Source organism: Periplaneta americana, chromosome 9 (genome assembly GCF_040183065.1).
Source record: "Periplaneta americana isolate PAMFEO1 chromosome 9, P.americana_PAMFEO1_priV1, whole genome shotgun sequence".
NCBI lineage: Eukaryota > Metazoa > Arthropoda > Insecta > Blattodea > Blattidae > Periplaneta > Periplaneta americana.
The window spans coordinates 129,429,235-129,455,634 of NC_091125.1; the positions used below are offsets into that span (position 1 = coordinate 129,429,235).

Sequence of the window (26,400 nt, forward strand, 5' to 3'; positions counted from 1 at the left end):
CTATAAAATAATAATAATAATAATAATAATAATAATAATAATAATAATAATAATAATAATAATGTGCGAAAACCAATAGCAGAATTAGAAATTAGTATTTTAAACGGTATCTTACAATTTATGATAATATTTATTATTATTTAACACTTTCTGTAAACAGGAAAAATAGGTACTTAGGGCTACGATAAAACACGTGAATTGTCTTTTACCTTGTTAAGTTTGATGAAGATGCAGGGTGCAGACTTGTGGAAGTTAAAGCTGTTTTCTTGCGTACATGGGAACCAATTTTTGACGTCCACGTCACACACCTGATTTTCATTAGGGGGCCTGTCATAATCACAATTGTAGATGTTCTGACCACGGCCGGGGGTCAGACCTGGTATCCTGTACACTGCAAGCAGTACACAACAATATTTAAACAATAGAAATATTGTATTCTGTATTGCTGATTACAACACAGCATCACGAAAAGGAAGAGAATTGTTTTTTAAATGACTGAAAGCAACATCATGAGAAGTTTATTTATTTTTTTACTTACTTCTTTGTGTGTTTGTTTACTTGCTTACTCACTTAGTTATTTATTTACTATGATTGAAATGTACGCATCTAATTTAAAATCTAGTGGAGTAGGTTCGACTCCTGAGAGGGAAGTACAGATTTACTTTTTCCTAACCATACTGTTAGAAATTAAATTCATATACACAACACCAGAAGTCTATTACTGCTTGATATACCCTATCATATGTTAAGTAAATCTAAAAACAATTTTAATGTTATTGGATTAAAATTGTTTAATACGCTCGGTGATAGTGTGTAAAGATTGAATATGATTGTTTTTAAGCGTAAGTTATATAATTGACTAACTGCTCATGAATTTATGACTGAATATTTTGAATTCAAAATAGTTCATATTAGATTGAAACACAAAATAATATACGAAGTAACGTCAAAAAGATGTGAATTAAAGACATGGTCCATGTATATAATGCCTGAAAATAGCTATTGATCCTTTGCGTGTTTGTTTTTAAAATAATGTGTTTAATCTGTAACTACAGTCAGTGTATTGATATTAGTATCTCTTTGTTGTTACCTATTGCTTTAAAAAGAATGTGTAATTTTAAGTCAGTTTTTCTACTATTCCTTTACTGTTTACATTTGTTTTTAAATCTTTTGTATTGCCCCTACTGTTATATATTGCCCTTCAAGAATTTCGTTAGTTATAAGTCATTACTTGTGTTATTATTTCAATTATTGTACTTGTTCCTGAATCATGTATGTAACTTGTAATCGTAAATCATTGCTTGTAATATCCTTTTATTACTCTTAACTGTTCCATTGTCCATGAATTAAGTATTAATTTGAAAGTGAAAGTCAAACTTTGTTATATTAATCTACTATTGATTATCTTTTTAGGTAGTGTATTTACTCTGAAACGGTTAGACATTCTTGTATATCTTTTGCATTGATTAATCCTCAAACATCTCATTAATCTTTAACAGGATCCATTCTTTCATTAAGGTGCATTCTTATACATAATTCATGTGAATTGTAACCTTGACCACAATTTTATATTATAATTTTACTATTGTTCATTGGTTATAAAATATGTATTTTGATGCCAACTATAACCTTAATATACCTCAGGGTGAAATAGGGTTTATTAAATTGGATAATAAAAAATAGTACATTATGCAACGAGCCTATAATGATAGTAATTAAGAATCGAGTATGGATATTTATGAAACGAGCGCAAGCGAGTTTCATAATTTTCATACGAGCTTCTTAATTACCATTATAGGCGAGTTTCATACGACTTTTTATGCTCGACCATATTTCTAACTTGAAATTACCGGTATTCAGATGTATACATTTTATTTGTAACTGACAAGATCGGAAGTGACCTTGTTCTAGGTCGTGAATTGTGAGATGTGCGCAGACGCGAAAGTATTGATTTTTTCCGAGGAACAATAATGTCATTGACCTTGACGTAGTCCCGTTAAACTTGATAATATTATAATATTATAACCTTGATTATTGAATTCGACATTGAAAAACGAGATGACAAATTGAATTTATTTGAATATTATTTACAATTAACGCTAATTATTACAGTAACAGAACATAACCTTCTGCGACAGTATTGGATTTCCAGCCTCCGTGACTTTTCGCTAATTCTCTTTCGATTGCATATCCGAGAATAATCGATACTTGCGGTTTTATAACGGTACAAAGCTGACTTGTCATTGGCTGAACACATGTAAGCTGAGTTATCATTGGCTGAAGACCTGTACTTTAATGAGTAGGTGTACTTTAATGACATGCATTAAAGGACTGCTACCAGATGTATAATTACTACATTTCGGCATGGTCGAGCATAAAATAGTTTATATTGTAATGCACGTTTTATTTGTGGTATAGGACAATGTCCATTGCAGTTTTTGTAATTGCTTAATGACTGAAATGTAAACTAGTATTAACTCTTTTAGCGTCTTTGTTTTTCCTTGTGTCTGTCTGAAGCAGAATGCGATTTGTAGGGGAAAGCGGTGTAATAAACTTGAAATACATTAGTAGGTTACCTACCTTTAAGGAATTCTTCCAAGCTCTTGGTCCAGAACTGGTACTGTTCCGGGTCTGTTCCCTTATACCAAATCAGAGTACTTTCCACGTTCTCATCTGGAGGAGTGGGCCGGAAACCAAGACCTGAAAAATATTCCTTGACTGCCTTACGAAACATACAAGTGTTAAAGAACTTCTGTTTTACCATACATCGCAAAATTGATAGCCATTCAAATGCTACTACAGGAAAATGTTTTCTTTGGATAAGTCTTTTGTACTTTCCTGAAGGTAGGAGAAATAAATATTTGTTATTGTTATTAGATATTATTATTAGGAACTGATTCCTCACGAGGATATTGCAACTTCGATCAGGAACTTCCCTGAGAGGTTGAATGACGTAATTAATATTAGATGCTGCAATACACGCTTCTAAAGGTGAGAAGAAAGTGTCAGTGATATGTAGTAAACAAAAAAACAAATGTTAGAGTGGGTAATGAATGAGTTTTCGAAACAAAATAGCGTAAATATTTTGTGTTACTTATATTCTTCTTGCAAAAATTCAATTAAAGTGTTATAAAATTACGCTTTTTTTCATAAACAGAAATTTAAATTGGACTATAATTTAATACTGCACCATAAAGGAATAAGATAAAAATTCAGAAAAAAAAATCTTAATTTTCAAGAAAATTGAAATTCTCTCTCTCTCTCTCTCTCTCTCTCTCTCTCTCTCTCTCTCTCTGCCTCTGTCTCTCTCTTTTTTCGCGCGCGTGCGAGTGTGTAAGTGGGTGGGTGTTTCAGAATTCAACCGAAGAAATTTATCTGGTTGTAGCAATTTGATAAAGGAACCAGGTTCTCCGACGAAAAATATCTGAGTTATCATTTGCTAAAGTTATTTACCTTTGATACTCATATTTCATTATTAAAATGAAATAGAGGTGTGGAATGGTGTGCGATGGTTTCGCACCTTATTAGAGATTTCGTGAGGCCCAACTGTTAAGAACTAATCAACCGCTTTTCAAAATTTAGCCTTCACAGAATATGTAAAATCACTGGAGACTCGTGATATTTTTTGTATGTAGGATATGAGATTGATGACTGATGACCAAGACAGAAACTAATATTAACAATAATATAATATTAATAATAGTAATATGAGCATGCAAAATCAATACAAGTAGACCTATGTTAGTCTTTGATTCACCATTCTGGAACTGGCAATTTATTTGTAGTGAAGTTCGATTCTCCTCCCCATTTTAGTTGCGAAGATGGCTCCTAAACCATTGTACTGGCCGATATTTACCGATGTCCTGTCGTACGTTTGCGCAATTAATTTCTTGTTACAATTAAATTCTTCTAAATGATCAAATACAACTTCAAATATTCTTTCGGCAGTCCTGTCATCTGAAAGACCTGTTAATTCTTGCATTTATTATAGCTTATTTTATTTATTTTTATGTAATTTTATTTTTTAATATTATATAATTTTAAATTATTTCGTTTATTCTATTCTTTTAAAATGAGCAATGAACTACATTTAAGGAGGCTGTAAGGGTGCTTAAAAACTCTTATTGTAGTCTCTGACTGGGTCTCCATCACCCAGAAAGAAGGGTCGTAGTATTAAGATACGAAGTCATATCCTTATAAGCTGTTAAGCTCAAGCCATATCCCGCCCTCAGCACCCTCCCCTGTCCACTAACTTCACTGTTAGAAATACCATTTGCTGTAAGATGTTTGGACGGTTCCTCGGACATTATTTCTGAGCTGTGCAGTGGCGACAACTCACGACAGAAAGTGGAAGCTTTAAGGAAATTAACACGTCGAGACGCATTGAAAATCAAAAACTGCAATTAAAATGTTTTTGCAGGAGTTAACATATATCTTCTATCCTCAGAGGCACGAAATTAAACTGTAGGATCATCCTCATATCCTTCATGGAAGAATCGCCACTGTATAAAATTGCCGACAAATAATGAGACATCACGCCACTGCACTGCTTCTTTCACCCTCATTCGTGTTCGTTATTGTACCTATTTTAGAATAAAATTATCGACATGAGGCTCTGGTGCAATGGAGAACACGTTTGAACTAAGGCCAAAAGGTATTATGTTCAAGTCAAACCGCGGTACTTTTTTTTTTAATTCCAATACCTCTTACTTTATTGATGAGATATCTGAATTTTTTCTTTTTTGAAACATCTAAATACGTGCAAATCTAGCTTTCAGATATAGCTCCCTGTGAAGATGATTTGAATCATTTCAAGGGAAAATTGTTCCGGGGCCGGATATCAAACCCGGGACCTTTGGCTAAGTGTACCAACGCTCTACCGACTTTTCTACAACTGCCGTCTGTATGCTGAACAACAATTATTGTTTATACAGAGACATCATTTTATTTTTACTTCAATTTTTAATACTGGTATTAATCTGGCTATACCTCTGGATCAACGCCGTTTGTTACCCACTTCCACGACTGGAGTTCGAGTTATTGGGTTATTTTACGACGCTGTATCAACATCTAGGTTATTTAGCGTCTGAATGATATGAAGGTAATAATGCCGGTGAAATGAGTCCGGGGTCCAACACCGAAAGTTACCCAGCATTTGCTCGTATTGGGTTGAGGGAAAACCCCGGAAAAAACCTCAACCAGATAACTTGTCCCGACCGGGAATCGAACCCGGGCCACCTGGTTTCACGGCCAGACGCGCTGACCGTTACTCCATAGGTGTGGACGACTGGAGTTCGATGATACTGGCGTAATATACAAACATATCACTTTACTAGGTATAGAGGAGAAGAAAAGTACTTCATCCATTTACGTAAACTAGGAAATATCGCGCTTTTGAGTTTGATAATTTTCATTAGGTTTTTGTTTAATCAAAATACAGTACAGTATTAACAATGAGTGTTTTTACTCACGAACTGAGCTATCCATGTGGACGTATTCATTATGCAGTGTATATTATACTGTCTACAGCACATTAGCGTACAATATAGAGAATGAAGTTAAATTGAAAAATAATCATAATATGGATATTTAAGCACATTTTTTAAAATGGTGGCCGTTCATTCCGATACAGGCTTCAGTTCTAATGTGCATATTATCGCACTATAGACTATTGTACCCAATCCCAATTACCAGTTTCGTCCTTCGTACTAGTAACTCATGTTGAAATAATTCTGTACCTTCTCTATAAAAGAGTACCTTACGTACTGTAAATTAAATCTTCACTTCTGCCTGACCTGAAAAGATAAAATTATTCAGACATGCTATATACTGTCCGTCCAAGTGTTTATGTCGTAGGGTCGTAGAAAGGGAGGAAATCAAGTGACAGTTAATTACTTAACGAGGCCCTTTTATTTAAGTTATTTTAAACAGTTGTATAATATTACGTAGACGTCGAATTCCTAACAGAAATTAATGTTCTCAGAAAAGAGCTAAGACAGCCCAGCCACTAGCTGGCGAATAAAAGCAGGTGGGGAAAACCGGGATATGACGTAGGCAAATGGACGACAGTACCTGTGCGAAAATGATTCAATATTGAAAGCTCTTTCGTCACTGGAAAACGCGAACATATTTTTGGAACGTACTGTTTACTATGACCGTAAGGCTACTATGACTGTATATGCGGTCTTGGATCTATGTGGAGGACGGTTGGACTTCATTAGTAGAAGGGGTGGGAGTGAAGTACATTCAAAAACTCAGGTACAATAAAAATTGAAGTAAAAGTAAAATGATGTCCCTGTACAAGCGTGACACAGTTACCATAGCAACGAAACACGCATCGATATAAAACCCCAAACCCTTCTAAAAGTAATGGTACCTATATGAAACCAAACTGCTGACATGTACAGAAGATACAGCTGTCTCAAAATGAGAACTTACATTTTGAATAACCTTAAAGAATGAGTAATAACTTCGATATTGTAGGAGAAATTTCGTGAAAAGGATATAATTAGTGAATCGTTCGTCGTATCATTCATTCATTTGTCGTCGTCAATATTAGCAGCGGCCCTTTGCCATCCAGTTTCTTCCCTGGTGTAGACCTGCTCATTGATGTTCCTTCAACTTCCTGTTTTTTTGTTCAGGCAAAAACCCCTTCACCTTTTTTAGAGAGACTGCTCTGGTACCATTTTTGACTACTCAGCTCATTATTATTTTCTTTATGAAACTGTGTACATTGAGAACCATCTTGTTCATCCCCTTTCTAATACTATTGTTTAAAATGTATCGGTGGCATCTCGCTCATAAAGGATGTTGACTAGAATCTAGTAAGGTAGAGAGAAATGCCTGCAATATAGGTACAGTAGTTAAAATGCAATTTATTCATGCAGTTCACGAAATTTTTAATGTACATATATTTTCCCCAAAGAATCTGCGTAACATTTCCTGTAACTGAAGTTACACTTCTATTTCAAGAATCTTAAGAGGTAGTCTTTTGTGGTTCGTTTTCAGAGAAATCATCAAGGCTGTAGAATAAACGGATGTACAGTATTTGGACAGAACAGGCATTGTATAGAATGCATGTCAATGGAATGCTCTGGTACGGGTAGCGGCTGAACATCACTGAGTTCAACAGTGAGTTCTGCTTTCTTAAGTAGACTTACTTACAAATGGCTTTTAAGGAACCCGCAGGCTCATTACCGCCCTCACATAAGCCCGCCATCGGTCCCTATCCTGTGCAAAATTAATCCAGTCTCTATAATCATATCCCACCGCCCTCAAATCCATTTTAATATTATTCTCTCACTTACGTCTCGGCCTCCCAACTAATACTCTATAAGCATTTTTTGATTCGCTCATACGTGCTACATGCCCTGCCCATCTCAAAAGTCTGAATTTAATGTCCCTAATTATGTCAGGTGAAGAATACAATGCGTGCAGTTCTGCGTTGTGTAACTTTCTCCATTCTCCTGTAACTTCATCCCGCTTAGCCCCAAATATTTTCCTAAGAACTTTATTCTCAAACACCCTTATCTCTGTTCCTCTCTCAAAGTGACAGTCCAAGTTTCACAACCATACAGACAACCGGTAATATAACTGTTCTATAAATTCTAACTTTCAGATTTTTTGACAGCAGCCTAGATGACAAAAGCTTCTCAAACGAATAATAACAGGCATTTCCCATATTTATTCTGCGTTTAATTTCATCCCGAATGTCATTTATATTTGTTACTGTTGCTCCAAGATATTTGTATTTTTCTACCTCTTCGAAGAATAAATCTCCAATTTTTATATTTCCATTTTGTACAATATTCTGGTCACGAGACATAATATATACTTTGTCTTTTCTGGATTTACTTCCAAACTTATTGCTTTACTTGCTTCAAGTAAAATTTCTGTGTTTTCCCTAATCGTTTGTGGATTTTCTCGGAATATATTCACGTCATTCGCAGAGACAAGAAGCTGATGTAACCCGTTCAATTCCAAACCCTCTCTGTTCTCCTGAACATTTCTAATGGCGTATTCTAGAGCGAAGTTAAAAATTGAAGGTAGCCTACGTTTCTTAAGTAGCCTACGTTTATTAAATACAAAACACAGCTGATGGTACAATGATCACTAATCACATTTGAAGAATCAAAATACTTAATGATGATTTTCTTTCTTTCTTTTTTTTTCTTTGTCATGTTTCATCTTCTCCTTTCATACCGACTTACAATCCATTACGGAATAGGGAAGAGTATTATCTTTTGGCCAACACTTGACAGACACATACAGCGGATAGCAAGGCAAACGGCCGCTTCTGGGACAACACAGGACAGGAGTTAAACTCGGACTTAACTCTATCCGTCAGAATAGTACAGGGACATCATTTTATTTTTACTAACATTTTTAATATTAATCTGGCTATACCTTTCTATTAACGATTGAAACAGGAAACACCGCTTGCTCCCCCTTCCACGACTGGAGTTCGATGATACTGGCGTAAAATACAAATCACCCTACTAGGTATAGGAGGGAAGAAAAATAGTTCATTTATGTAAACTAGGAAATATCGCAATTTTGAGTTTGATAATTTTCATTAGGTTTTTGTTTAATCAAAATACAGTACAGTATTAACACTTAGTGTTTTTACTCACGAATTGAGCTATCCATTCGGACGTATTAATTATGCAGTGTATATTGTACTGTTACAGCACATTAGCGTACAATATAGAGAATGAAGTTAAATTGAAAAATAATCATAATATGGATATTTAAACACATTTTTGAAAATGGTGGCCGTTCATTTCGATACAGGCTTCAGTTCTTTTCTGCATATTATCACACTATAGACTATTGTACTTAATTCCAATTACCAGTTTCGTCCTTCGTACGAGTAACTCATGTTGAAATAATTCTGTACCTAGTCTATAAAAGAGTACCTTACGTACTGTAAATTCAATCTTCACTTCTGCCCGATCCCAAAAGATAAAACTACTCAGAAATGCTCAGAAATGCTATCTACTGTCCGTTCAAGTGGTTTTGTCGCAGGGTCGTAGAAAGGGGGGGATCACGTGACAGTTAATTACTTAACGAGGCCCTTTTATTTAAGTTATTTTGAAGACTTGTATAATATTACGTAGACTTCCAATTCCTAACAGAAATTAATGTTTTCAGAAAAGAGCTAAGACAGCCCAGCTACTAGACTTTACAGAGGGGCGAACAGAGGGAAACCGGGAGGCGACGTAGGCAAACGGACGACAGTACCTGTGCGAAAATATGATTCAATATTGAAAGCTCTTTCGTCACTGAAAAACGCGAACATATTTCTGGAACGTACTATACTCACTAACTCAGTACTGCCTACGCGCCCTCAGCTCTGTGTCGTGAACGGTTAGAAGTTTACTAGTAGAGGGGGTGGGAGTGAAGTACATTCAAAAACTCAGGTACAATAAAATTGGAAGTAAAAATAAAATGATGTCCCTGTATAAGACTTGATAATTTCTATCTGAAGCTATAGGGATTTTTTTTTTAATATAGCATCCTTTATTTGATGCAGATAGCTGCATGAGGCATCCTTGGTTCATGCGATTTGTTTACAAACATTAGCTAGGGCTGTACCTGGTACTGTTCATTCACCGATGTTTTAGCTGGAGTGAGGGGGCGCTCTTCCCAACAGTTAATGTTTGTAAACAATACGCAAGGACCAAGGACACCTATCCTGATACAACTACTTCATCCGAACAGTACTGATAAGATATTATAAAACCCCGCATTTCAAAGGTTTGCTATATGTTTGTTCTTAATGAGAAAAGAAAAGGAATTTTACTCGTTGAGACTTTCAGATAGTTAAATTCACCAACTGACGTGTTTTATTTATTTCGTCAGTAATAGACTCACTCAAATATTATTATGAAACTTTCCACATTTACACTCCACGTTAAGAGGTAACTTTACGCCTCTCGCTGTCAATATATTGATTATTCGTTTTATAAAATGTAGCTTGTGCATGTAAATGGCAAGAGGACGAATAATTCACTGCATTATTATCAGAATAAAAAGTGACAAAGAATTTTTTAATCACATTGATTGAGTGGATTGTTATTTTATTAATTTTATGTTATATTTAGTTTAGTGGGAGATTGTCGGAATTTAATGATAGACCTACTAACATGATACCCTTCTATGGATTATTTAATGATACTGTGTTATTACTTTACACATATTACACATTAGTGGATGAACTATGTTTGGTTAATTTGTACTTCAGTTACTGAGCAACTTCAGCCTTCTCTCCTCGTATGAGATGGACTCGTCCTATGCTTTCATTTGTTTTTGACGATACTCCCCTTGTATGATATGGACTCGTCCTGTACTTTGATTTAAGTGCATGATATCACTGTCTGAAAGCAATATTACTGCTTCCTGTTACACATAAAATGTGATAAATTCCTGGTTTTATACCTTCAGTAAGGACAAGGTCACGTCAAAAATGATTAAATGTAATGTTTTGAGAAAAATAAATTTAATAATACGATAAACATTACCGCGACAAGTTTTGAAATCGTAGTACGCGTTATAGCGGCCATGTGTAGTGGTGATGTGTTAATGATAATGACTTGCAAATTAAAAAAAAAATTCGGGGTCTCTTTCTGTTAGAACTTTTTCTTCCTGTTTATGTTTCATGCCCTTCCCTTGCCCCGAGTGCTTCTTTGTTGCACTCCTTTAGCTCTGGGAACTATGTCTTCCTCCACTAAATTCGACAGTATTTCTGATCATGTATGCTTTTTAAGAGGGCATGAAATTCGTAAAATGTCTCAAGACATGTCGATGGTGATGGTATAATACCCCTGATCATATACAGAGTGAACTGTAAATATTGCCCTTAATTTCAGGGGTTTATTCTTTGAGATATTTCAAACAAAAAAGTTTAATACAGCGTTGCTCGTTTCTGCTTCCTTCTCGAGATAAAGATTGTTTTATATCAAACATTTCATAGCTTGTTTTGGGAAAGCCATTGAATTAATTCCCAATATGCTCAGTCAATTTAAGAGAACACAGTCTTATGACAATAAAATGATTGAAAGAATTTTAGTTTTGTCCTCTAAATGTGCAGAAATTTGATCCGAACAAATGTAATATTTTAAAATTCCTTTTCAGAACGAAAAGTTACATTTGTTCGGATCAAATTTCTGCACATTTAAAGAACAAGCCTAAAATTCGTTCAATCATTTATTATTATAATACATTGCTCTCTTAAATTGACTGAACATATTGGGATTTAATTTAATAGCTTTCCCAAAATACGCTAAGAAATGTTTCATATAAAACAATTTTTATCTCGAAAAGGAAGCAAAGATGAGCAAAATTGTATTTACTTTTTTGTTTCAAATGTCTCAAAGAATAACCACTTGAAAAATTAATGGCATTACTTACGGTTCACTCTATATATCAGAATGGCCATTACCATGCTATAAAATGGCAACATATAAAAGAGAACAACCACTAGGACCTCCAATGCTGAAAATGAATTTTTTGGTAACGACCGGTAGATGGAAGTACAGCTGCAAGCTATTACTCGAAGCAATTTTTCCCCCTAGAAATATAGGCCTAATTGTATTAAAGTACCAGATCGCAAAAAGGACTCCTGCCTTTTATAAAATGTATATGAAATATTGTACATGATTCAGTATAAGAAAAATATAATTTACATTCAAACATTTTCACCAAAAGTGAAATATTCTACAAAAAAATCATTCTCTTTTTTCCTTTCTTTTTAACATTTAAACATGATAAATATCATCAGGATTATAACGTGTCTTCTTTTGCAGTCGCCAGATGGCAGTATAGTGAAACTGATAAAAGTTTCTTTCTTGAAAATGTTTTAGGCCGATCAATCTGTTATACCTGATTAGAGGTAATAGCAGTGTATAGAGCAATGTGTCAAAAAGCCTATTTCAAATAACTGATCCGTTCGTTTTATTTTCTTGTACCCCGTTTGTAGAAGCACATAATTGTTTTTCTGTGTCAAGTTTGATGTAGCTTTCTTTGAATTACAGGTTTTGATGTAATTGCTCCGACATTTCCAACCAGATCATCTCTTCTTGCTGACATACATGCGTACTACGATAACATGAGCTGATGTGCAAAGGATATAACATCATACCTTCAAGTGGAAAGTCTTGGGCAATGTCAAAGACTTCAGGATGAGTGGAGGAAGTTCATTGTACGTAAGTACTGTTATACATATTAGAATAACTCGCTAAGTGATTCATAATCAGACTGTAAACAACGTGAAGCTTTTGTTTGCAACTTTCAAATTTGTGTAACACAAAGGATATGTTTATGATTTTGTGTGCCTGTTCTTATCAAATGCCACGGTTTGATTTTGCATTAATCCTATGCGATTTTTGGTAGATAATTGACTGATAGATTTTCTTCAAATGCCGGTACTTTAGATTTCACTTGCCACTCTCATTCTAAACATGCTCCATTACAGTCATATCATCAAATGAGTGCCTTTGAATATCTCTAAAAGGTTTGAATACATGTACATAATATTTCACTGCTATTAATTGCGTCGTTATCTGATTGTAATTTTGTCTGCATTGAGTTGTTCATGAATTCTTGTAACTAAATCCAAAAGGATGGTTGATGGAAGATTTATCAAGGCGCAATCCGAGAATTTACATCCCGCAAAGAGAACGAACGACTGCATTTTGTTTGCCAAAATTTGTGGCAGCAATGTCTTCCTCAAATTTTATACATAGTGAAGGCAGAGAAAGTTGTGTTGATCGTGCAATGCGACACTTTCAAATCAGTCACAGTTTTCCTGACTTTTAAGAAAGTGTAATGGAGGGATGGGTCTCTCGACATAACGATATGTACTCCCTGATGATACAGAAAAGATAACCAATAAGAAGTGACGGTGACGTCATCGAATCCCTATAACTGCGTGATTGTTATTGTGAGCATGGTTGGGATTGTAAGATGTTTGGGTTTTGAAATAGAATGTTGTTTCTTCTCATTTGTCTTTATACTTCCTGCGTTAAATTTAACAAGGCAGAGCCTTTTCGTTAATTACTTCACTTTATTATGAGAATCTTGAGAAAGGCTAGCCCCAAATCGAGGGAAATAGCATATCTAACATTAGTGCGACCGTTAATGGAATACGGAACTACGTGTTGGGATCCCTATAGAATATATCAGATAAATTCCTTAGAAAGAATCCAGTATAGGGCAGCTAAATTTGTTAAAGGTAAAAGAGAAGATGGGAACGATACGATAAAAGAACTTAAATGGGAAACTTTGGAAAACAGACGTAGGAAAACTAGAATAACATCATTGTATAGAGCACATCTAGGTCAGAAAGCATGGGTAGACATAACGGCTCGGTTAGAAAAGCCAACGTACTATGGTAGGAACGATCATGATTTTAAAATCAAATGTAGGAAACAGAAAACGGATATAGGTAAATTCTCATTTTTAAATAGAACTATAAATGATTGGAATGACCTACCTGCAGCGGTCTTTGAGGGCTGTCCTTCCTTAAGGAGATTCAAGAATAATTTAAAGAGTTGTGTATAAAGTGAAAATTAAAATTAAGGTGACATTCAACATTTAATTTTTTAAGGTGACATGTATTTATCTAGCCTGACGAGTTTACTTCCTTGGTTTGAATTGTAAATTATTTAAAAATAGCGTGTAAGAGGGCCTTAGACTAGAAATGTTTAGTTTAAATGTAGTTCTGTTTATAAGTATGCATAAGAATGCAATTATTTGACTTATTTGAACTGTTGTATCAGTGAAGCGAGGTGAGTCAGTGAAGTTATGGTTTACAGTGCAGTGAACAGTTCCGATCAGTGATAATTTATAGCGTCAATGAAATGTGTTCTATAGTGTCAGTGAAATGTGTTACAGAGTGTCAGTGAAATGTGTGCTAAAGTGTCAGTGAAATGCGTCATAATGCCACTACAGGGAATGAGATGAGAGTAAAGTGAAAGACTATTGAAACTTATGTAGGACCTATACATAATTATGTAGGTTGTGTTGTAAAATTAGGTGTTTTATTTTATGTTTTATTATTATTGTGTTAAATTGTATTGTGTATTCTTATTGTATTGCGTATAAAATTGTATATGTGTTGTAAATTGTATTATGTATTGTAAATTTTATTGTGTATAGCTTATCATTTTAACTGTGTATTGTTAATATTGTATATACCACTGCCACCGGGTGCTTGCCCACTTGCAGTGTAAATAAATACATACATACATACATACACATCATAACTACTTCCTCATTCCATGAGGCATAGTCTCGAGACAGCAATGCAATTGATAGTCAAAACGATTCACACATCAATATGACGTCAGTGAGTTGTTCGAAATTATACTTACTTACTTACTTACAAATGGCTTTAAGGAACCCGAAGGTTCATTGCCGACCTCATATAAGCCCACCATCGGTCCCTATCTTGTGCAAGATTAATCCACTCTCTATCATCATATCCCATCTCCGTCAAATCCATTTTAATATTATCCTCCCATCTACGTCTCGGCATCCCCAAAGGTCTTTTTCCCTCCGGCCTCCCAACTAACACTCTATATGCATTTCTGGATTCGCCCATACGTGCTACATGACCTGCACATCTCAAATGTCTGGATTTAATGTTCCTAATTATGTCAGGTGAAGAATACAATGCGTGAAGTTCTGCGTTGTGTAACTTTCTCCATTCTCCTGTAACTTCATCTCTCTTAGCCCCCAAATATTTTCCTAAGAACCTTATTCTCAAACACCCTTAATCTCTGTTCCTCTTTCAAAATAAGAGTCCAAGTTTCACAACCATACAGAACAACCGGTAATATAACTGTTTTATAAATTCTAACTTTCAGATTTTTTGACAGCAGACTAGATGATAAAAGCTTCTCAAGGGAATAATAACAGGCATTTCCCATATTTATTCTGCATTTAATTTCCTCCCGAGTCTAATTTATATTTGTTACTGATGCTCCAAGATATTTGAATTTTTCCACCTCTTCGAAGAATAAATCTCCAGTTTTTATATTTCCATTTCGTACAATATTCTGGTCGCGAGAAATAATCATATAGGCCTACTCTGTCTTTTCGGGATTTACTTCCAAACCTATCGCTTTACTTGCTTCAAGTAAAATTTCCGTGTTTTCCGTAATCGTTTGTGGATTTTCTCCTAACATATTCACGTCATCCGCATAGACAAGAAGCTGATGTAACCCGTTCAGTTCCAAACCCTGTCTGTTATCCTGAATTTCCCTCATGGCATATTCTAGAGCGAAGTTAAAAAATAAAGGTGATAGTGCATCTCCCAATGAATGATATTATATAACTACAGAAAATCGGATTCATTTATTAATAAATTAACATAACATACTACAGAATATAAGTTAACATAATATAACAAGGAAGTTATGTAATTTAGCTACGGCTGCGTTCCACTCAAAACCCTAACCCAAACACGGAGATGGGAACAGTGGTCGTTCATCAGTTTCTGTTACTGTTTGCTCCTTGTACTGCATTAGATACGATGTCGGTGCTTTGCTGTATTAGATTGCGTGTTGTTAACGTCCTGAGATATATTATGTATAGGCCTAGTAATAGTGTAGGAGTCCACACCTGTGGAGTAACGGTCAGCGCGTCTGGCCGCGTAACCAGGTGGCCCGGGTTCGATTCCCGGTCGGGGCAAGTTACCTGGTTGAGGTTTTTTCCGGGGTTTTCCCTCAACCCAATATGAGCAAATGCTGGGTAACTTTCGGTGCTGGACCCTGGACTAATTTCACCGGCATTATCACCTTCATCTCATTCAGACGCTAAATAACCTAAGCTGTTGATATAGCGTCGTAAAATAACCTACAAAAAATAGTGTAGGATGAATTATAACGGCTGAACCAGCTGCCTGTAATTCAGAGCTCAAACATCACGAGGGAGGGATCCCTTTAGAAACACTCTGTTATCTGACGTGAATGCTTCGTAATGTAATTACATTCTTGTAAAAATCTCGCATGAATTCGATGTTTTATGTTAGGATGTTAGTTTAAAATAATCTCTGTCATAACTCACAAGTGTCGATGAATGCCTCATTTTCCGGCGCGAACATAGGACTAACCAGCTGTCGGAGCGCGGAAGGATTTTGCGTTGACAAATGTGGAATGATGATTAGTTCTTGAGATCTTACGTGATTAATATCTCCTGCAATACTGTCTTCTAGTTCTTTTGAAGCGTGGGAGTTGTACTGACACATTTCTTCCTTCAAAATTCCCAGTTACAAACCCCATGGCATGAGAGAGGAAGAGGATATCCAATTTCTTATAACTATAACTTATCTTTTAGCACAAAACGTCACCATTTCCGTTTTCTTCACTGAAATAGACAAGCTACACGTTTTATTTACATTGGCTGCGCGGTAACGTCGCGGTTAAGGCGTTGCGCTGCAAGCTTGAAGGTCATGGGTTCGATTTCCGTTTGGATCATGGATTTTTTTCATTGATCAAATCCTTCCGGCGGCACTATGGCTCTGGGGTTTATTCAGTCTCTAACGTCTGACAGAAATGAGTATTTCTTTAGGGATAGAGATGTAAGCATCGACATCTTCACTGCTATTAATGCAAACTACCTAGAAAAGGTGGGAGTCATAACCTCCTGCTATCTTGTGGGCCTTCAAGGCCTACAATAGGGACATGGTTAGTTTTATTATGTTTGTGTTTTAAATAGCGATATTAGGAAATTTACATAACAAGTTTTTAATTGTCCCAATGACTCTGTTTTCACAAAATCAACATACAAAATCCTGTTCTAACGTGTAGACCAGCGATGACCAAAACTCGAGCTGCAGTGATTACATGCGACAGACAGCCTATGAAGTAAGGAGACGGAGGAAAGGTACTGGGCATGAAAACTATAACCAGTGGTGGTTCCTGTACTAACATCTTGATCAGTCCCGCGGATAAAATCTCAAGCTTTGTTGTATCAGTAATGTCACTGCTGTCATCAAGAGGCAGTGAATAATAAGTACGATTTTTCTTGCTTCTTTCTTTAACCTTCCTCTTGAATATAATCAGGAATTTTCTAAATTCTTCTGTCGATACTTGGTCGAGAAATTCGTAGTTTTTCAAAATTAAAAACTTCTTATGGACAAGTTATTTAAGCTATTTTAATCATTACTCTTTTGAGAAGTTGTGGTCTAAAGCCTTTTAATAGAACAGGAGATATTTCAAACTCCATTAGGTAGCTGACTTCCCAACATTTATTTATCTCATCTTTCTCTTCCTGGCTATGATTTAAATGTCAATTCCTGGCGTTTAACAGTTCGTTGGCACATAATATTGAATCAGCGTTTCTACAGTATTATTATTAAATGAATAACTAATAAATAGTTACCCTCATCTAAAGATTAAGAAGATTAAAATTGAGATAAAACCTAATAATTTTATCCTTCTAGAGAGAAGATCTAAAAATATCAATATTCATGCACGTTCAGAAGAATTATAGAAATACATACTTAGTGATCAGTAATAATAATAATAATAATAATAATAATAATAATAATAATAATAACAATAATACATTATTCAGCGTGGCAATTAATGTTTCTATATATTCCTAATTGAACCATTTAGCAAAGTAAACATATTACATTTTGTCCAACAGAACAAAAAAGTTCTCTTTCTCATGCTTTACGAAAACACTTCTTACTGCTTGTAGAGACAGAGTTTGTAGAACATGATACCGCCACTGCTTGCCTTCAGGACGCGAATGAAACACAGCAATGTACAGGAAACTCCTCGTACCCGTTGGAATGTCTGTGATTACACGACGTAATCACGACACCCGCTTTGGTCACTGCTGGTGTAGACCTACTACATTATCGGCATGATTTCATTCAATAACTGATTGTGGGCAACCGAGCACTTGTTTTGCGCAGTAGTGACACAGAGTGTTGTTAACTTGAACTTAACCACACGTGATTTTCCTTACAAGTATTAGCCCATATAGATGTGTTTATTACAGAAATGCAAGCTGCATGTTTCGCGGGCGGAGCATTCGACATTGCCGATAGCCTCTACAGCCCCTTTGCAGGCTGTGCGTAGCTTAAAAATAGCGCTGAAATAATTGCGCGCCGTAGGAGGCTGGTCTACGCTACGCCCATGATGAGACGAGATGATGGAGATTTGTTGGGATGCCACAGGCAGGGTTGGGACTTCACGTGTAAAAAAGGTTTTTTACATTACAGTAAAATACGCGTAAATAATGCGTAATTAACGTAATAAATGTAAAACACGTAAAAAAACCTCCAAGAACTTTTATTTTCAGTCTCATTTTGTTCAATTTGTGATGAAAATTTACCGTTTGAACTGCCGACAAACCTAGCTTATAACTCGAGGCTACCAATTATTGTTAAAAAAAATGGAGACTTAAGAAGATTTTGTAATACATACCGGATGAAGTGAAAGGTTTCTACTCAGAGGTGTACACATGGCCTACGACCAATAAAATGGTAATACCAGTGGAAGCGAAGATTGAAAAAAATAAGTTCATTAATGTTCTCACATACAAAAAGTCTATTCCGCCATGCTTCCCAACTCTGATGATTAGTCATTAATCACATAAAATTTAGGAAATTATTACATTTAATGAGTGATTATGTTAAAATCATATTTACCTTTAACTATTATACTATAAAAATTCCTTTAATACTAGAATCGGCTTTTTAAAACTCCAAGCGCGATAAAAACAAAACTTTCGGGAAATCAATAAAAACTGTTGTAGTTTAATTAATTGTATTTTAATTGTCAAAATGTATTTAACAAGGGATATTAGTTGCTAAATGTTAGGTTTATTCATTATTAGTTGTGTTTTATAATATATATAAAGTCTCCCCCCCCCCAAATTAATTAGGATGTTATGGGGTTTTTCCAACAAACAAACTGAAAGTAAGCAAAGGATTGCTATTTTTTAAGTATTAGAGTGAATGAAAGTATGAACAAATGTTATAATCTATGTAAAAACTACAGTATAAAATCACAAAAAAAAATCATTTTTTCTGCTGCAACAGACATTTTTCTTATCAGGACTTAAAAGGAATGAAGTAATTGATATTTAGATTGTCAAAATCAATAAATGTTAGTTTATTACTCCGTGTATAAAACAATTGTCTACATTACGTATTTTACATGTACGTACAGGTAATTTACTCGCCCAACCTGGCCACAGGGGAATCGAAGCTCCCGAAAAAACTTCCTGTGTTACCTAGACTCTAGACAACGGGCTTCCCCAACAGAAGTCATAAATCGGGTTTACGCCGGGGATCGAACCCGGCGCAAGTGTTTATTATTTATATTAACAATTCATATAAGTTTAATGATTATAGTTTCAAAATATTGTACACGAGAACTATGCTAGATTGTATAGCCATGCAAAGTGATCTGCTGCATGTTTTGAGGAAAATAGACCTAATTGCAATACTAACCTGGTGACGTCCCTATGAGGGAACCACTGAGCTTGCAGGATGGAATCCTGGGGTCCAACGTCTGGGAAAACACCCACAGGCAGACAGCAAACAAAGCAACGAGGACTCCATAAAAGATAAGGTAGAACAAGCCGATCTTGCCTGCAGAAAAAAGAGAACAGTGTGTTACAACTACACAGTTCAAGCGTGGACGCCTGCGTATATTCTGGTTAAAAAAACAGCACATACTGGAATTGAACAGAAATTACTTTACAATGCCCCTTACATGATTTCAAAAACCATGGACTGCAGAAGTGTAATCCATGGGTACATTGATATCATCAAAGCGTTCACTGGGAAATGCACCGAAATAAATTCATCGGAATGATTTAAAAATCCAACAGCAGAATTCATCGGTGCTCATCAGATTCAGTGGAATAAGGACGATGGTTCTGATGGAGTAGGGACTCGAAGTTAGTGATTGGCTGTCTCGTGTAGACGACCGTGTTTTCACAAGAGACATTATGAATAAATTAATAGACTAGGCCTATATTTTTGAAAGTGTGATTTTAAATCATTAATGAGAATCAGAAACTACTGAAAACGGAGGAAATTTATTTTTATTTAATTACTGAAAACAGAAAAGTACGTATTAAGAATCCAAATTATATAACTTAAAGATTTTTGTGCCACGATATGATATGAACTGTAAGTTTCATGTTAAACATAAGTACATTTCAGTCTGATAAATAATTTCAAAATTTAAAGAGGTCGGAGAACAGAATATATAATTATAGCAAATATGTACTTTACTACCAGAAGGTGCATGAGATTTGTTTTACTAATTCAGGGGCTCTTAACCTTTTTTTGGCTAAGACCTAAAATCAACTAGGCGATCAACATGCACGATATATGGATCTATTTTGAAGTTAAACAGTGCTAGTGTAACAATAGCGTATAAATAAATGTAGACGCCAATTATTATTATTATTATTATTATTATTATTATTATTATTATTATTATTATTATTATTACAGAGTTATATTTTCTAATAGGCAATTGAAGACCCTCCTCCCCCACCGAAATAAGGATGTAGGCCTAACTAACAAAACTATATTATTCAAGTTGCAGGAGAAAGGAAAATAATTTCTGGGGCATAATTCATTAGGCCTATATTTACTATCACAAACATTTGACTAAACAAGGATATAAGTTTATTCAGCCACTGAGCGCAATAATTTTTGTTATAAAGAAATGCTTTAAAATTATTTTTTTCCACTTACATAATATACTCGTATTCCAGGAATCTTATGTTACATCCTTTTTCCTGGGAGGTCTTCAATTATAAAATGTAATCATAGTCATAGTAGGGGGAAAGCATAAGTAATAACGTACTGTAGAACAAATAATGTGTAATAATAATAATAATAATAATAATAATAATAATAATAATAATAATAATAATAATAATAATCTAAAACGCGTAACCAACGCAGGAGACAACCTGCATTATTGGAATTATGTTGATCAGATCTAAAGTGGTATTAATTTTCTTCGGTTATGTTCAAATTTTAATTTTAACACTTCATCAACATTGAGTATATTATACATATTTCTTCGTATTCACAATATTTATAATATTCACAATGTACAAACTAACGGAGTAAAAAAAAACACTGCTTGTAGCTTTCCTAGTTTTAATTTTATGAAGGAATTCTATATAGAAGTTCTATTTTTTTATATATTTTTTTTAGGTCTCAAAACGTACAAAATTACTTCTTTTTGTCATTAGATTTAGATTTCAAAATATTTTGGAAATAACGCATATTAACTAAAATGAATGCCCTAATTTTGTAGAAAACATACCTACGATTGTAAAATTGAAGAGGATTGAAAATAAGTCGTAATTTTATTTTAAAACTTAGGCAGTTAGCTTGTAACCAGCTACCATTTTATCTGCTAGGACATTTCACTTCTGTTTCTTTTGGTGATCTGTAATACAATTCTTAAATTTCTTAATACGATTTGATCATCGTGTAGCATGATAACGACGAGTCGGCAACCCCATTTTGTGTGACAAAAAATGTTTCTCTAGCATTCCCAATTCCCACTTAGTGTATTTGATCCTGAAACATCCTGTATACATCATATCTTGAGTTCATACTCGATTTGTTGGTGATATACTAGCAATTATTATTTCTATGTGGTGATGATTTCAAGAGAATCAATAATTATTTTAAAAAATTAACTTCAAAACTTTAAGGCAGTTTTTACATAGTAACAGAACAGCAAGACATGGCATATGGAGGATGTTCAGTATTGACTTCATTCCTCTGCATTATATGCTAATCTGGCAGCGACATAGGCCTACAACTTATTTTAAAGGATTGCAGTAATCTACATAACAAGCCAGTATTATTGTTACTATCAGATAGAAAATTGCAACGACAGTCAGGGTTATACAAGCATAATGTACTCTGATATTGGGAAACTACTGTTGCGCAATATGAATATTGTAATGGTTTTACAAAAATTTGATGCTGTGTGGCAATGCTAGCCTCTACCGGTGCTTCTGTCGTCGAATTTGTATCATTCTTCGTTTATAATACTTATTGGGGAGGCAGAAATTAATGTGTTACTTTCGGATCATTGTATCACTCTAAAAGTGGCGCGACGACAGATTTTTTTTTTTTAATTTGAGTGATGGAGAGGCATTCGGTTGGGGAGAATTTAATCGAGGTGCGAAACACATTTTCCTTGCGAACCATAGCATTGAAATTCTTCGTAGATGTATTGCTGCCAACACAAATGTTAATATTAATGTTGATGAACGATTAATTTTCTGCTTGCGAATCACTCAGACGAGAAATGTAATTAAAAATTAACCGATTTAAAAATTGACATTGTTGGTTTATGCATAGCGATACAAGAAAAGTGAAGTAATTTCTGAAGAAAGATTGTGTCCAAGTCCAGTATTTATATAATGTTACCAAACTTGGGATGCGTATTTAGAAATTGTAACAGAAGATGTAACTATAATTATATTTATATACTGTACTGAATTTTATACAGGGACATCGTTTTATTTTTACTTCAATTTTTATTGTACCTGAGTTTTTGTATGTACTTCTCTCCCATCCCTTCTAATGAAGTTCCAACTGTCCTCCACACAGAACCAAGGTCGCATATAGTACTGAGTTAGTGAGTATAGTACGTTTCAGAAATATGTTCGCATTTTCCAGTGACGAAAGAGCTTTCAATATTGAATCATATTTTCGCACAGGTACTGTCGTCCATTTTCCTACGTCGCATCCCGATTTCCTCCACCTACTTTTACTCCCCCTCTGTAAAGCTAGTGGCTGGGCTGCCTTGGCTCTTTTCCGAAAACATTAATTTCTATTGTAATATTATACAACTGTTTAAAATAACTTAAATAAAAGGGCCTCGTTAAGTAATTAACTGTCACGTGATTTCCCCTCTTTCTACGATCCTGCAACATAACTACTTGAAAGGACAGTAGATAGCATGTCTGAGTAAGTTTATCTTTTCAGATCGGGCAGAAGTGAAAATTGAATTTATAGTACGTAAGGTACTCTTTTACAGACTAGGTACAGAATTAGTTCAGCATGAGTTACTAGTACGAAGGACGAAACTGGTAATTGGAATTAGATGCAATAGTCTATAGTGCGATAATATGCACACTAGAACTGAAGCCTGTATCGAAATGAACGGTCACCATTTTGAAAAATGTGTTTAAATATTCATATTATTATTATTTTTTTCAATTTAGCTTCTTTCTCTACATTGTACGCTAATGTGCTGTAGACAGTATAATATACACTGCATAATGAATACGTTCGCATAGATAACTCAGTTCGTGAGTAAAAACACTTATTGTTAATACTGTACTGTATTTTGATTAAACAAAAACCTAATGAAAATTATCAAACTCAAATTTGCGACATTTCCTAGTTTACTTAAATGGACGAACTATTTTTCTCCCCTCCTATACCTAGTAAAGTGATTTGCTTGTATTTTACGTCAGTATCATCGAACTCCGTTCGTGGAAAGGGTAGCAAACGGTGTTTTCTGTTTTCAACCGTTAATCCAAAGGTATAGCCATGTTAATATTAAAAATATTAGTAAAAATAAAATCATGTATAAACCTCGGGGAAGAAGAAATATTGGAATGGATGGACCAATTTCAGTAGCTGCTACAGGAATCAATTTCCTAATGCATGAAGGATGATGATGATGATAAAATCATGTCCCTGTACATACTTCTAAAACAATTACTAGTAAAATTCAAAATTTAAATATATAAAATACATGAGTTACGTACAAATATCTCTGAAGATACTGAACCAAGAAGTCTTCTGATTTCAGCGGCGAGATAGTGGAATGCAAGGCCATGAAATAATGCAATGACGAGATCATAGCGAAGTAATATAACACGTTAGCATATTTTAATTTTCAAAATTAATACATTTTTTTTTCACTCTTGAAATCTGATGGTATCATCAATTGTGTTGTTTCATAAGATACCCTTTCGGTCCTAAGAGACGGGCTTATCGTCAGTCGTGGAAAACGATGAAACATTGTGATACTTCCTGAGAGAAGTGTACTAAAATTTGAATAAAGTACTTCAAGAAACAAGTCACATTACAGAATCTTACGCAAGCGTCCACTTCAAGTCCAAAAAGGACCTTGAAAATGGCAGAATATGTACAGTCTACATATCAGACGGTTCCGAATCGGTCAGTGCTACTTAATAAAACTGTATAAAAATCCATAAATCGATTTTGTAATAATTTGTAACATACTGGTTCAAGCTGCAAGTGCTATCACAAGCTATCGCTGATTCTGGACCGTGGGATTTGAATCAGTAGTTTCGCTCCATTTCACGGTTCCCTGTCAGGACACAAAGTTGCGCGTGTGAATAATTGCTTGAAATTGCGTTTCCTGGCAACCAGCATTAGGATATGTATGCGAGGTGTCGTAATGCAAACATCCTAATCGCTTTACTTAGGGCTGTCCAAAAGAAGGTGTTCCCTCCCGTAGGATAACGAAACTTCAAGAATTCGTTTTAGCTCCCGAAGATGAAAACTATGTAAATGTAACATATGTTAAAAATTTAAAGAGAAAAAATGCGAATTAACACGATTTTACTTTTATAAAACTTTGTTTCTATACGGCTGTAAATGCATGGAAAAGAGAGCAGTTAATTTTTTTTATAAATGAACTCTTTACGCGCAGCAAAGGAGTATTTAATACTAATAATCAGGGAACGGATTTATATGGACTAAAAATATATGAAATATGTAAATATATATGTAGTTATTTTTACCAAAATATGGAATTAAATATGGATTTTTACCAAAATATGGAATTAAATATGGACTTAAAATTATAAAAAAATGACTATGTACGTTAAATATTGGTACATTTTAATCAAACTAAACAAAAAATATAATGGACGTACCTTATCTTCCAATGTAGTTTCAACAAAACACAATTTTTATTGTCTGTTACCATAACAATAGGTTACAAACATTTCTTTCAAGTGCTGAAAAGTGAATCTTCTTCTATTGTCTCTGAGGATAGATTTATACTGACTAAAAGAGCGTTCGACGTCACAAGAAGTAACTGGTACATAATTCAATTTCACAATGTCTGCTGGGGATAAGTCCAAGTTAATCTTCACTGTTGATTCACCACTCATCACAGCAACAACCTTTTGTAGTTCTTCATATCCAGGGTTTTTTGAAAGTACAGTGTCCACCTTAGCTCTTACTGCATCTGCAACTTTACCTCTACCACGATTCAGTTGTTCCACAGTACTATTTATAATTTCAAAACTTTCAGATAGTGAAAGGTGCCTATTTTGGAGACTTTTGAGCGTTTTTATGATGCATGAAAATGTATGCTGAATGTGAGCTAAGTCATTCTTCACACTTATGTCACAGGTAACTGTTTTCGCAGTATCAATTGAGACTGCATCTTCAGAGTCCAATGCAAGGAGAACATTGTTAATAGAGTCTATATGTTCGGCATAATATTCAACTGCTTCTAGCCATGTACCCCATCTAGTTAAAATTGGCTTTGGTGGCAATGGAATTTCAGGGTACATTTCTTTCAACACGTTAACTCTACTGGGAGCTTTGAGAAATACTTTTTTCACTGATGAAATCAACAAATCTACTTTAGGGAAATTGTCTCTGACCACTTCTGCCACACGATGAAATGCATGCGCCACACAAGTAAAATGAGTCAATTTAGGATATACAACAGATAATGCTTGTCCAGCTTTGACCATATAAGGGGCAGCATCGCTAATAAAGAATAACACATTATCGTACATAATACCCTTTGGCCACAGGATACCCATAGCTTCGTTGAACAGTTTAACTATAGTTTTGTTATTGCACTTTTCTAGAACATCACAATGTAAAAGAATTCGTTCAGAATATTGTTCACTTAACAAACCGATAACTACATTACCAACAAGTCTACCTTCTTTGTCGGGATTCTCATCAATGGAAACCCAAATTGAACTATCTTTAATTTCATCTCTTATCTTCTGTATTGTCTCATCGTAGATGGATGGAGCATACGTCTTCCTAAGTGTTGACTCATCCGGGATTGTATGTTGAGTATATTTTTCAAGGAATTCCCTGAAGACCTTATTCTTTAGTTTGTAGAGAGGAATATCAGCAGAGATGAGAGAACGGCACAGGTCGATGTTAAACTCAGATCTTACATTCGATGTTGTTGGTTGTGTTAAAAACAATTGTCTCTGCTTGGAATTTAGTTGTTTGTTGGCCTGATGTTTACTAGTTGTAATGTGTTGTTGCACCAGGAACTTTTGTGTAGATGATACTGCACACTGACACAAATTACAAAATAATATTTTATTGTCAGTTGATAAACCATCTTCTTTAAA

The 26,400-nt window shown here is 34.8% G+C and overlaps 1 protein-coding gene across 2 annotated transcripts in view; it reads right to left on the reverse strand.

The window, feature by feature from the left end:
• The window catches only part of LOC138706506 (sodium/potassium-transporting ATPase subunit beta-2-like), a 151,886-nt gene that overhangs the window by 14,660 nt on the left and 110,826 nt on the right, over positions 1-26,400 (reverse strand). For both annotated transcript variants that reach the window (XM_069835861.1, XM_069835862.1), the window contains exons 2-4: positions 19,478-19,618; positions 2,581-2,700; positions 210-391 (exon numbers count right to left, since the gene is read on the reverse strand). In XM_069835861.1, the coding sequence (XP_069691962.1) occupies positions 210-391; positions 2,581-2,700; positions 19,478-19,618 (443 nt within the window). The remainder of the gene's footprint in view (positions 1-209; positions 392-2,580; positions 2,701-19,477; positions 19,619-26,400) is intronic.